The 14,876-nt window shown below is 39.8% G+C and overlaps 1 protein-coding gene across 1 annotated transcript in view; it reads right to left on the bottom strand.

Annotated features, from left to right (window-relative positions):
- cdh11 (cadherin 11, type 2, OB-cadherin (osteoblast)) overlaps positions 1-14,876 on the bottom strand; it is a 95,472-nt gene that overhangs the window by 23,109 nt on the left and 57,487 nt on the right. The window contains exons 2-5 of the mRNA XM_053229326.1: positions 10,534-10,944; positions 8,992-9,286; positions 7,463-7,582; positions 6,264-6,431 (exon numbers count right to left, since the gene is read on the bottom strand). Of these exons, the coding sequence (XP_053085301.1) occupies positions 6,264-6,431; positions 7,463-7,582; positions 8,992-9,286; positions 10,534-10,770 (820 nt within the window). The 5' untranslated portion in view covers positions 10,771-10,944. The remainder of the gene's footprint in view (positions 1-6,263; positions 6,432-7,462; positions 7,583-8,991; positions 9,287-10,533; positions 10,945-14,876) is intronic.

Below are 14,876 nucleotides of genomic sequence, written 5' to 3'. Positions count from 1 at the left end.
TTTTTGTTTCCCCGAACAGAAGAAAAGTGTTAACTCTGTTCATGAGTCACTGCTGAGAAGAAAAGAGAACTGACACATAAACACTACCTGTGGAGGCATCGCTCAGCTGCTGGGCACCTGCAAGCCTCAAGACACCGAGTGTGTGTGTGTGTGTGTGTGTGTGTATGAGTGATCAAGAGAGTGTGTGTGTGTGTGTGTAAAACACACACCTGCCTGAGGCTAGGCCAGAGCAGAGGGACCATATGGCTCTCCTCGCTGTCTCTCCAAAGCCAAAGGCTTCGACTGCTTTTATAAAAATAACTCCTACACAGGCAAGAAAGCTTGAGGGGAGAAAAAAGGCTAGAGTGAAGAAAAGAGTAAAAGAATAAAATAAATGAAATAATAAAATAAAGCTGAAACCACACCGCTTTTCCAGCCTGGAGCTCCTGAACAGTTTCTCCAAAGCTGAAATGATAAGCTAATTAAAGGATTTCCGTTCCAGCTCACACCTGAGTCCACTGTCAGGAATTTATTTTGATTTTAGCCGTTAAAAAAAAAAAAATCTGTCATCTGAGGCGGAGTTACTGCTACTACTCAGAAGTTGATTATTTTCCTATAACAGCATGTCTCTGAGTGTTTTATTCCTCTTACACCACAGGAATTTATCAATGATTACAGGTTTTTTATTTATTAAAGAATGTCATACTTTTTATCCATTTACAGTTGTATTTAATGTTCTGTGAAACCGGTTAGTTCCTGTTCTCACTTACGTTATAGCAGCTATAAAGTCGTTGTCTTCCCTCTTTGGAACTTAATAAGACAAAAAGTTACTCAGATTGTCACTTTGTTTGTTTTTGTTACCAAAAAATCAGCAAAGTGTAAACACCTCTGAAAGCTCTACCTCTGACTGTTACAAAGTGCTGGAACTGGAGACTCCTTCCATAAATGTTAAATATTTGGACATAAATGTTTCTCCTTACAGAAAGAAAGCATCACCACATTAACGATTTTTAAGCCATTGAATGAGCTGTTACTATAGAAACAATAATTAACACAATGAGTATAATCCTGTGATTTGCAGATGCTCTTCTTCTGACCAATCAGAATCCAGAACTCAACAGCGGTGTGATGTAAGGGAGTGTAATAGCGTAGCTACAAAGCTATTGAAAGCTAGCTAGCAGTTTCTGTTCTCCTTCTGTACTCGATCTCAGTGAGGTCTTATCACCACATGGGTTTTCATACCACTGCTATGCAGATGACACTCAACTCAACTCATCGTCTCCTTCCCTTCTTCAGACACTCGTGTTTCTGCACGGATCTCAGCACGTCTTTCAGACATCTCATCATGGAACTCAGCTCATCAGCTGAAGCTTAATCCCAGCAAAACTGAACTGCTGTTCATCCCAGGTGATCCATCCCCATGTCAGGATCTCATGATCTCCCTGTACACCTCTCAGATCTCACCTTCGGTTACTGCAGCAAACCTTGGAGTAACCATGGACAATCAACTGTTCTTCTCCTCTCACACTGCTAATGACACGCTCATGCTGATTTCTCCTTTACAGCATCAGAAGGATTCATCCACAGGCCACACAGGCCACTCGGGTGCTTGTTCAGTCGTTTGTTCACTTAGGACTCCATAAATATCTGTCCACCATACAGATCCCTCACAACTCCATAAAGATCTGTCCACCATACAGATCCCTCAGGACTCCATAAAGATCTGTCCACCATACAGATCCCTCAGGACTCCATAAAGATCTGTCCACCATACAGATCCCTCACAACTCCATAAAGATCTGTCCACCATACAGATTCCTCAGGACTCCATAAAGATCTGTCCACCATACAGATCCCTCAGGACTCCATAAAGATCTGTCCACCATACAGATCCCTCAGGACTCCATAAAGATCTGTCCACCATACAGATCCCTCACAACTCCATAAAGATCTGTCCACCATACAGATTCCTCAGGACTCCATAAAGATCTGTCCACCATACAGATCCCTCAGGACTCCATAAAGATCTGTCCACCATACAGATCCCTCAGGACTCCATAAAGATCTGTCCACCATACAGATCCCTCAGGACTCCATAAACATCTGTCCACCATACAGATCCCTCAGGACAAAAAATTACTCAGATTGTCACTTTGTTTTTGTTACCAAAAGACAGCAAAGTGTAAAGACCTCTGAAAGCTCTACCTCTGACTGTTACAAAGTGCTGGAACTGGAGACTCCTTCCATAAATGTTAAAGTCTATAAAGATCTGTCCACTATACAGATCCCTCAGGACTCCATAAAGATCTGTCCACCATACAGATCCCTCAGGACTCCATAAAGATCTGTCCACCATACAGATCCCTCACAACTCCATAAAGATCTGTCCACCATACAGATTCCTCAGGACTCCATAAAGATCTGTCCACCATACAGATCCCTCAGGACTCCATAAAGATCTGTCCACCATACAGATCCCTCAGGACTCCATAAAGATCTGTCCACCATACAGATCCCTCAGGACTCCATAAACATCTGTCCACCATACAGATCCCTCAGGACAAAAAATTACTCAGATTGTCACTTTGTTTTTGTTACCAAAAAACAGCAAAGTGTAAAGACCTCTGAAAGCTCTACCTCTGACTGTTACAAAGTGCTGGAACTGGAGACTCCTTCCATAAATGTTAAAGTCTATAAAGATCTGTCCACTATACAGATCCCTCAGGACTCCATAAAGATCTGTCCACCATACAGATCCCTCAGGACTCCATAAAGATCTGTCCACCATACAGATCCCTCAGGACTCCATAAAGATCTGTCCACCATACAGATCCCTCAGGACTCCATAAAGATCTGTCCACCATACAGATTCTTAATGACTCCATAAAGATCTGTCCACCAAACAGATCCCTCAGGACTCCATAAAGATCTGTCCACCATACAGATCCCTCAGGATTCCATAAAGATCTGTCCACCATACCGATCCCTCAGGATTCCATACAGATCTGTCCACCATACAGATCCCTCAGGACTCCATAAAGATCTGTCCACTATACAGATCCCTCAGGACTCCATAAAGATCTGTCCAACATACAGATCCCTCACGACTCCATAAAGATCTGTCCACCATACAGATCCCTCACAACTCCATAAAGATCTGTCCACCATACAGATTCCTCAGGACTCCATAAAGATCTGTCCACTATACAGATCCCTCAGGACTCCATAAAGATCTGTCCAACATACAGATTCCTCAGGACTCCATAGAGATCTGTCCAACATACAGATTCTTAATGACTCCATAAAGATCTGTCCAACATACAGATCCCTCAGGACTCCATAAAGATCTGTCCACCAAACAGATCCCTCAGGACTCCATAAAGATCTGTCCAACATACAGATCCCTCAGGACTCCATAAAGATCTGTCCACCAAACAGATCCCTCAGGACTCCATAAAGATCTGTCCAACATACAGATCCCTCAGGACTCCATAAAGATCTGTCCACCATACAGATCCCTCACAACTCCATAAAGATCTGTCCACCAAACAGATCCCTCAGGACTCCATAAAGATCTGTCCACCATACAGATCCCTCACAACTCCATAAAGATCTGTCCACCAAACAGATCCCTCAGGACTCCATAAAGATCTGTCCACCATACAGATCCCTCAGGACTCCATAAAGATCTGAGCTCCAACTGATCCAGAATGCAGCTTCATGGCTGGTGATCAACCTTCCTAAATTTTCCCACACCACCCCATTGCTGCGTTCCCTCCACTGGCTTCCTGTAGCTGCTGCATCAGATTTAAAACACTGATGCTCACCTACAAAGCCATAAACGGACCAGCACCTCTTATCTCAAAGCACTTATCACATCTCGCACTGCACCACACTCCCTCCGTTCATCTAGCACTGCTCGACTCGTCCCACCATCTCTCAGGGTACAAGGAAGACCTGCATCGAGACTCTTCTCTGTTCTGGCACCAAGGTGGTGGAATGAACTTCCACTAGATATCTGAACAGCTGAGTCACTGACAGTCTTCAAACCACGTCCAAAGACCAACGTCTTCCTAAATTAGCACTTTAATTAAAAAGTATTTCTGTAAGTAGCGCTGGATAAGCGCAGGTTATTTGCTAACATTTAGCTAATGGACAATTTATCATTAACGGTTAACATATTTATGCAAATTCAGTTCGTTAGAAAAGAAACGTTCGATGCGTGAAGTTTGTGTTTTTTAGCTCAGCAAAGGAAGCTAATATGCGCGAGTTTAGCACAGCGCAGCCTCAAACAACGTTTCTATACAAACAGTTTCACAAAAATGCAAAACAGCTGTGCATTAAGAACGAAAATACGATTTAAAATTGGAACAAAGTGGAACATTTCTACAAAAATATACTTAATGTGTCGCTGAAATGTTCCTGTAAACAATGGAATAAACGCAGCACTCATGCTAACAGCCGTGTTATTTCAGGTGTTTTAGAGTCTGCTCTTATTGCAGCAGGAAATGACTGTTTTAGTGGGAATGCCTTCAACACACACACACACACACACACACACACACACATACACACACACCGTTTTGTGCTGATTTTTAGAGCTCGGGGACTCTGTGACCGAAACCTCACACAGATTTATTGAAGAGATTTCAGCAACAAAAAGAAAGATAACATCTCTGTGCTTAGTGTGCAGTTTCACACACACACACACACACACACACACGCACACACACAAGCACACACATACACCCACGCACACACATACACCCACACACACACCTTCATTCCATTTCTCTAAATTTTTTATCCGATCTTTCACACTACAGATCCTCGCCGTCGTCCTGCTGTCTGTGTTTAACAAACATTTCAATAATTAATCGCACGATGATGTCATCGATTGCATCAGCCAATCACACGTCTCCTGCACTTCTGTAAGCTTTTTACACTTTTAGTGCAGTCTTGCGTTCACACTCTGAGACTCGAGACGGGGAAATGAACAAATCTGTTCTCTTTAGAGAGAACTTTAATTCTTTAAGTTGAATTAAATATAAAATGAAATCATTTAATACGTCACACTGGTGAGAAATTATTCTCAAAATCAAGACTTTAGAGTTTTATTGCGATAAAATTGGTTTTATTTTTTAATATCCACCAAAAGGTTGTGTAATTATTCATATATCAATTATAACGCTGAATAAGGCTAGGACATATGAGGACATAATCACAATATATTTGATGAATTACATCACAAAGTTTTTCTGAGATATCACAAATATCTGGATTTAGATTTTACTATTTTTTTTTTATTTAGATTTTTATTTTTAATAAATATAAACTGACTGGAGGAAGTTGATGTTAACATTTTGTACTTAAACTATTAAATTGGAAAATGTTAAAAATTTGATAATTATTATTTGTTTGTCCATTTCTCCATTTAAAATATTTATTTTTTTAATTTTTCTTATCAATAAAAATGTTTGATCTAAGTATTAAAATATATATATATATATATATGATATTAGTAGACATTAAAAAATTATTTTTAACTTTAACTAGTTTGTGAAAAATATCACAGTATTGTGATATTTTTTTGTCATATCATTCATAAATGTTAAAAATACCATTTAATTATAAAATAAAATAGTAGACATTAATGTTTGTTTGTAACGTAATGAATATTGAATATGGTTGAACATAAATTTGTGATGTTTTATATTAAATACAATAAATGTTTATAATGATTAATATTTTCATTAGGAAAAACTCAAAATCAACATTAAACTTTATAATTAAAACAATTTCCATGAAGAATACAAGAAACTATTTTTCTTTTTTTCTAACAAAAAATTAATAATAGTATTTATGTGCCAAAATTATTGTTAATACAAACAAATGTCATTCTTGACAAACTAAAAAAAAGATGATTATTTTAAAGAATTTTTAAAAAAACTTTCTCATTATTAAATGTTTTTATTCAGCTTCAGGTGGCAGAAATGGCTTTTCACAAATTTATTACCTGCCCTTCAGTCGTAATCATTCACACACAAAATATTTACGACTTTCAGGCTACATGTGACTAATTAATCGATTTGCATTGACTCCGCCCCCCTGTATTTTACATATTTAACTAAAAACGCATCACATCACGTATGCATTAAAGCAAAGACGCAGAATGGAGTGTTATTTTGCAAGGGTTATGAAATTCGCATGTGATGTTACACACACACACACACACACACACACACTTTAAATCAGGGTCTGCGAGGTGTTTAGGAAACACTGACCTTGTGCGAATTTGGGCGGATTGTCGTTGACGTCCGTTAGCGTGATTTTCACCTGCGTCGTCCCCGAGAGGCCGCCCATGTGGCCCCCCATGTCCTTCGCCTGGATGACCACATCGTACTCCTGCTTAGCCTCTCGGTCCATGTTGGGCAGCGCAGTGCGGATAATCCCTGCAGAGAACACACACACACACACACACACACACACAGATATGGCATTAAGGACGGCTCTGAGCTCAAAATCCATCCTTAAGAGCACGAATCAGACTGTGAGGAAACGCGAGTCACTTCAGAAAGCAGCTGTGCTAAAGACCAGAAGGTTGTGAGTTCTAATCCCAGGATCACACACAATATCAATACATTGCTATGATACATTACTGCATTAATACTTTGTTCTGTAAGGACAGTCTCATGTTAAGCTAAATTTAGAAACAGAAGAAGAAATATTGTAAAAAAAAAAAAAATAATAATAATAATAATAAAATTAATACCATTTTGTCTGAAAGTATAGAAGTAAAACAATTGCCATGGTTTGTTCCAAACATAGAATAAAGAATTAAAGACAATTTCCACATTATTGCTATTTATTTATTTATTTGTTTGTTTGTTTGTTTGTTTGTTTACTTATTTATTTGTTTGTTTATTTGTTTGTTTAATTTACATTTCATTTAATTTTAATGATACAATCATGGCCATAAACTTTAGTTGTTGCTGTTATTTTTAAATTATTTAAAATTATTACATTTTAAAACTATTATTACAGTAATATTTATTCAGTCATTAATTTCCATATTTGTTTTTTTATGATATGAGTATGGCCATAAACTAAACCTTTATTCAAACCTGCTTTTTCTTTCTTTCTTTCTTTCTTTCTTTCTTTCTCTATTTTTTTTTAATTTTATAATACAACTACAACCATAAACAACATCAGATTTGCTTTTTCTTTCGTTCTTTCTTTCTTTTATTTTTTATTTTATTTGATCTTATTTTATTCTATTTTTATGACACAATCATCACCACAAATTAAACCTTCATTCAAACCAGGACATTATTGTCATTGTAATGTTAAATTTGTTTGAATGATTTAAATTCCCTGATCTTTTTTTTTTAATAAAAACAATTAACTTAAGATAACAATAGTTTTTTTTAAATAATTATTTTTACTCGGGAGGTTTCAGTGATTAGCGGTATTTCCTCCGTACCTGTGTGAGGTTCCACAGAGAAGTACGGCTGTCCCTGCAGGATGCTGTAGACGAGCCGAGCGCTGTTTCCGTACGTCGGATCGTCGGCGTCTGTAGCCGTGACCTGAATCACTGACGTACCTGCAGAGGATTAGAACAAAACACCATCGGCATTTACAACAAGTAACACTGACGCCAAAAGGAACAGATTTCTAATTAAACAGATTAAACGGAGCTCGAAACACACGAGACTGCAGGTTCTGAGAGATTTCTCTAAAGCTAGAACATGAATTAGCTGAGGATTCCAACCACCAAGAGTTTTATACTGTATTATTATAAAAATCAGTTAATAAATATTTACATCATTTAATTCCAGTCTCTTGTCCACATTTTAAACTATAACAAATTTTGTTGACGGCTAAGTTACCTAACGAATGAGAATAGAGGTAGCTACTGTAGAGAGGTAATGTTAGCTAGCTAGCAGAGTTTCTTCAAGGATTCTTTACCTGCAGCTCCAGCTCCTAAAAAACGTGTGTAATCGTTGATATGGTGAAGTTTTCCATAAGGAGAAGTGTGTTTATTTAACATTTATGGAAGGAGTCTCCAGTGTCAGTCAGAGGTAAAGCTGTAACGTTAAGTTTTCTGGAGTTTACGATCATGACAAGCTGTGTTTTGTTTTTTTTTTAAAGGTGAGGGAATGACTGTTTACAGCTGCTGTAACGTAAGTGAGAACAGGAATGTTCCACAACATTAAACGTAATTATAAATGCATAAACAGTGTCAAAGCGGCATGAATTAAAAGTGTAAATTGCTGTGGTATAAGTTAAGGTTTTATTCCTGACTTTTATCTCGAGGTCACAGAAGTCATGATTTAGTGATAATGAGAGAGAAAAACAATCCGTATCCATGGTGAGCTTTCAGATGAGAATTTCCCACACGGACAAACATTAGATTTGTCTCAGCGTTCTTAAACAACAGACCGTTCAATAATAAACACCAGCTGAGGGAATGTTTATTGGTTTATGATAACTGGTGAAATAAAACAGTTCTTGAACTAAGAACTCGGACAAATGAGACGAATCCGAGCCAATTTTATGGAGCGAGACATTGCAGTCGGTTGCCGCTGTCGCTGTTTCAGGACCATAGATTATTGATAATTATCAGAATAATCAATAATGAGTGTAATTCCCTGATGACCAGCGTGTCTGAATTTGACCCGATCCAAACTGCCCCCTGTGTGTGGTGTGGTGTGGCGGGGTAACAGATCATTACCTCCTGACACAGCCACATTAGGGATGATGTATTGTGCAACAAGGGAGCGTTAAAAATAAACAACCAGAGACACACACACACACACACACACACATACACACACATGTAGACAGGCTAGTGCAGCACAACAACACCAACAACAACAACAACAACTTCAGGCTCACTTTCTCCTGGTCAGATTTCAGCTGGTTTTGAATAATGCATGAGGAAACGGAGCTGTCGTTTTTTCCCATCTCAACTCGCTGGTTAAAAAAATGAGGCAAAAAGTTCTAACTCACCGACGTTGGACATCTCAGCCACGCGAGCGTAGTATGGTCCATGCAGGAACTCAGGCGGGTTGTCGTTGATGTCCTGGACCTTGACGATGAATTCGGACGGAGGCTCCAGAGGTTTGTTGGTGTCTCGGGCCACGGCCTGTGCGGTGAGCGTGTACTCCGCTTGTTCTTCACGGTCCAGCGTCTTCGTTGCATGGATGTTACCTGTTTTATCATCAATGACGAAGATGGTTCCGGCGCCTTCACCTGAGAGGATGTATTTGATGTTGCCGTCCCCTGTGTCCACATCAGAGTGAAGCTAGGGACAGAGAGGAGGAAATGAGTCACGACGTACTGGTACTGGATGACTCAAGGCGGCTCAAGGCAGCTGGTGTTTGTAAATGATAGTCCATCTCTTATTGGCTGGGATTTGGGGTTACATTCCCATAATACTGTTTAAATTTGTGATCAATGTTAAGCCCTTTTCCACCAACAAATCAAACCATTTGACATAATTTACCGAAGAAAAGCCGGTTCTCAAACAATCAGTTTGGTTCCAGCATCCAAATGCTTCTGGTCTGGAACCAAGAGTCGATGAGGTCAGTCTCAAATAACCTCATGTTTCTTTGCTTTAAGACATGCAGAGGTTTTGAAAAATATCCCTGAATCCCTGTTCTGAGGAGGAAACCACAGAAACAACAGCTGAACTTTTCACCACAAACTGAATAAGAGCTTCATTGCTGATTTGAATGCCTTTAAACAGCTAGAATACAAAGCTAATTTGCATATAATTTGCTGTGTGTAAACGGCTGTATCTGTAATAGAAAAACTTTATGTGGTTGGTGTTATTTTTATAGACTTCATTAGGAAACCACCACACGATGATGTAATGGCTCGGATGGTAAACCTGTGGAGATGTGGACTAGTTTCCTGTTTCCAGCACTGGTTTAACATCCAAAGTTACATCATCACGTGGTGGTGACCCAACGAAGGATGTAAAAATAACATCAAACCATGAAGGGTGTTAGAAATGTGGACGAGCTCTTAAAAAGGTTTTCCAGTTTCCTGAACAATCCGGTTTTCAGCGCCAATACTGTAGAAAAAAGGGATATGAGATAAAATGAGATAAAATGAAGGTATTTTTACAGTTTAAACTGAAAGTTACAGTGGTAAGATGTAAAATCTTATAACAGATGACTTGGACCAACAAGATTGCTAAGTAGTGCGCACTACAGAAACACTGCAGGTTCTCTTCATCAGTCATCAGTTGTGATGGTTTCTTAACAAACAGAGTAAAAAATACCAGCCGTGGAAGATTTTACAAGCTGAACTTCTCGCTTTGAGAAGATTTCTCCCTCCAAAATCAAATAGAAAATAAATTCTGCCTATTCCCAAAAGGCTTCTTTGTTTTGTCCCTAGCTCTATGTAGGATCTTTAAACTTACATTATGAAAAGCTTCCTCTGAAAAGCTAGAATTTCTAATCAAATAAGGAGCTTGGTTTGAAGGTAAAATAAAATAAATCATTTTAAACCCAAACAGATCGCACGGTCCGTGCCGTCTCTTACCCGGCCCACGAGGACAGGATCAGGTCCCGTGTACTCCTCAATGACGAAGAACTGATTCCAAACCCATCCTCGCTTGGAGCGATGGAGCACGTGTCCATCCTTTCTTCTCTCTCGGTGTCTGTAGGAAGCGAGATGGCGGCGATGTCCGTGTTCCTGAGGGGCTCGAGACGCCGCTGTAATCCATAACATCGCTATTAAACACAAGAAGAACACCTGAACTCTCAAACCGTCCCACATCCTGTCCGTTCTCGCCGACGTCCTGCTCAGAGTATTTTTTTTTTACGTCCTGAAGCTTGGATGTTTTGGTTCTGGGGAGGAAATAGGGTGGATTTGATGTAGACGAAGCGGTGGTTCACTTAATATGTCCGCCCACGCTGAGGTTCATCCCAGGCGCCGAGTCTCAGTTTGTTCCTGTGCAAAAGAAAAAAAGATAGAGAACATTTTCAGTGACAGAGTGTAGAGTGTTTCGGGATCACAATCAAAGTTTAATTGACTTTGGCTGAAATTGGAATGTATTAATTCGTTCTGTAGCGGTGTAGCCTGGACTAATTAAGCGACAGAGGTTGTAAGCCCATTTGCTCTTATTTAATTAGACATTGCAGCGCCAGTGTTCTCCCGGCAAGCCATTTCCCAAGTCACACACATCCGTCCCGCGTGATCTAATAGCTGGAGGTTTGAGATTTTGTCATGCACACACACACACACACACACACTCACACACACAGAAATTGCTGTTTTTCCCCTCCATCTGAGCAGAATGCTAATTTAAAAAAGCAAAAAGCGATCACAGTTATGGACCTGACATCTGCCATGTGTTTACTGGTGCAATGATCCTTCCTCAATGGCATCGTTTTCTTTTCCTCATCTGAAGATAGCCATGTCATGCTACACTAATTAAGCAGCTGAAGTGTTGGCTTGATACTCTTTCATCACCTCCTGCTTGGATGCTACAGCTATACAGAGAGAGAGAGAGAGAGCGAGAGAGAGAGAGAGAGAGAGAGAGAGAGAGAGAGAGAGAAATGGGCTTGGAGAGATTTTCCCATTCACTGAGTCGCTAATAACCTCCAGCTCCAGCATCGAGAGCCACCCCGGCCTCCTGGCTGCTTCGTTTTCTCTCTTTCTCAACCTAATGCATGCCCTGATCATGGCCCACCACAGCCGTAAATCAGAGAGAGGGGTTTTAGAGGAACGGAGGAACGTTAGTGAGCATGAAATGCAGGTGAAGGGAATAAAGAAAAACAAACCAAACAAATCTCCAGAGCCGTAAATATGCTCCAAATAAGGTGCTAGGAAGCGGGAAAATAGGGCCCTAACTCTTCAGGCGTCTCGTCTCTCACCTCAGAACAACCGCCACCACCAACAACACCATCCACCCCCACCACCACCCCCGTACCACTCTGTCAGCATCCGTAATGACGGGCTGATAACAGCTGACGCGGTACGCCTGCGTGGCTCGGCTGTAAAACTGGCAGCAGCTCGGGAAAGAAAAAGACTTTTTATCCCTGGATTTTCCTTTCTCATGAACTGGACACCAGTGTGTGTGTGTGTGTGTGTGTGTGTGTGTGTGTGTGTGTGTGTGTGTGTTGTGTGGGAGGGTTTATTTTTTTCTTCTCGAGAGACTTCGTCTCTGGATGTATTCAGGAATGTGCTGCATGGAGGGATGGAGGGATGGAACGGATGCATACGACCACCGTGGGACGGAGCTGGAAGAGAAAATTCCAGCGACTGTCAGCTCACAAGTACCTCTTCACATAAAACGAAAGTTCAGCCAAAACTAAAAAGCTACAGCAAATATACTCGATCAGCCAAGATATATTTAGCATCCAAAGTCTGTTCGGTTTGGACTAAAGATACGAAGCTAATGGTGCTAAGAAGAAAAGGAAGCTTATAGCCACCAGTTTAGCAATGTGCAACTCAAGAGGAACAGTTTCCCAGAAAAAAATAAAGATTTCACATCAAATGTGAGCTTTATTTATTTATTTATTTATTTATTTTTTTTATTTACATCCAAATCCCATCTAACATACAACTCTGCCTTCAAGCATTAGGCCACGCCTCCTAACTTCACAAACGTTTCTGTAAAGCTGCTGTGAGAAAATACAGGACAGTGGGTTCTTCAGGGTTCTTCAGGGTTCCTCAGGGTTCCTCAGGGTTATTTAATGGTTTGTGTCCTACTTTATGATAACGCAGCACTCTGTTGTTGGGTTCTACATTTTCTAGAAGTGAATAGAAGAGAAAAGAAGAGAAGATGGGAGAGGAAAGAAAACAGAATAGAAGAGATTGTTCTTTAACTGTTTTTTTCTTTTGTAAGATAATTAAGGGTTCTTGACTTCCAAAAAAATCATCAAAAATGGTTCTAACTTACAACCCTAAGCCACACCTCCGAACTTTATAAATGTTCCTGTAAAGCTGAACAATGGTCTATGAAAATAAAACTGAATTAAACTGAAAACATGTAAAGCAATGAAATAGAGGACAGTGGGTTCTTCAGGGTTCTTTAAGGACTCACTGGATAATTAAGGGTTCTTAACTTCGAAAAAAAGTGTTTCAACTGGAATTATTTCTGACACTCTGTTGTACATGTACTAACGTACATGCCTAAATAAATAAATAAATAAAGCTAGAGAAGAGAAGTGAAAAATGGGTTCTTCAAGGGTTCTTCAATGGTTCATTAGATAAGAGTTCTTAACCTCCAAAAAAGTTTTATCGTCATCCAAAATGCTTCGAACGTACAATTCCGCCTTCAAACTTTAGGCCACGCCTCTTTACTTTATAAACATTCCTGTAAAGCTGAATTGTGACAATATCGTTAAAAGGTCTATAAAAATAAAGCTGAACTGAATAAATGTCTTAGAATAAATATTATTAAGTGCTCCTCAGCGCTGGCGTCTTTGATATCCGCTAATACTGTAAGTGCATTTTTCCCCCATAAAATCTCTACGCTTCCGATTAATCCGTCCTTTTCCCACCAAACCCCGAACCACGAGGCGATTTAGGGGAATCCTAATAAACGCCCTAAATCAGATCGATCTCCATTCTGCGCGTAAGGCAAAGCCGTCTGGGCCGAAGTCACTGGAGGATGGAGAGCGAGTGAGCGTCAGCGCTTTAGCCTCCGTCTGTAACGGGAACAGACTCGTGCATTAGACCTTCAGACGGATAAACGTTTAAATGCACCTGGTGTCGAGAAGGACATACGAGCTGAAGTGAGTGCAGGAGAAACACACACACACACACACACACACACCTGATAACATCTAAAAAAATACAGACCGGAGATGAAGAGGGAGGAGGAAGAGGAGAACGAGGGCTGAGCTGAGGGGGTTTACAGGAGACGAGGACGAACTCGAGGCTGAGAGGAAAAAAGCCACGTTCTGGAAGCAGAAATGATTACGCAGCCTCTTACTCTCTAATTACTGGTTTAAAGAAAGAAAAGAAACCTCCATGAACCACCATGGAATATATTACACACACACACACACACACACACACACACACACACACACACACACACACTGCAAACCAACACGCTGAGATTTTCCAACATGACATGCCAAGAAGAAAAGAGGGGGAGAGAAAGAAGAGGAATGAGAGGAGGAGGAAGAGAAGGAAAAGAAAAGTGGAAAGGAAAATAAAGGGGAAGAAAAATGGAGAAGGAAGGAGAGAAAAGAATACGAGAAAAGAAGGATTAGAGGAAAAATGGAGAGGAAATGAGGATGGAAAGAGATAAAAAGGAAATAAATAAAAAAGAGAAATATAAAAATGAAAATAGAAGACAGTAAGTTCTTAGAAAAAGGTTCTTTAAAGGGTTCCTAATTTCTAGGAGTGTAAATGAGTAAAGGAAGAGAAAGAGAGGGAAATAGAAGAAGAGAAGAGAAAGGAAAGGAGGATGATAATAAGTGAGTAAAGAAATGAAGCAAAGAGAGGAAAGAAAAGAAAAGGGGAAAAGAAAGGGTGAGATAAAAACAGAAAAGTTAAAAATGGAAAAGGGGATGATATGGAAGAGGAGAAAAGAGAGAGAATAGAAGTGTAAACTACAGGACAGAAAAAAAAACAAAAGAAAAGGAGAAAAGAGAGAATCAGAGAGGGAAAGGGATAAAAGGGAAGGAAATGAAAACAGAGCAACAAGAGAGAAATGAAGGAAAGAAAAAGAGAAGATAAAAAGGAGGAAAATGAAAGAAACAGATGCGCTGAAAATAGACGAGAAAAGAGCTGAAGGAAAAAATAATAGTAAAGAAAAAAGAGAGAAAGAGGATAAAGTAGGTAAAGAAGAAAGGGGAAGGAACTGGAAGAGAAGAGAAGAGAAGAGAAGAGAAGGAGAGATGAAGAAGAAAGGAATGAAGAGG

Source organism: Pangasianodon hypophthalmus, chromosome 25 (genome assembly GCF_027358585.1).
Source record: "Pangasianodon hypophthalmus isolate fPanHyp1 chromosome 25, fPanHyp1.pri, whole genome shotgun sequence".
Lineage (NCBI taxonomy): Eukaryota > Metazoa > Chordata > Actinopteri > Siluriformes > Pangasiidae > Pangasianodon > Pangasianodon hypophthalmus.
The sequence above is the reverse complement of the archived record's forward strand: the minus strand, read 5'-3'. Positions and strand labels throughout refer to the sequence as shown.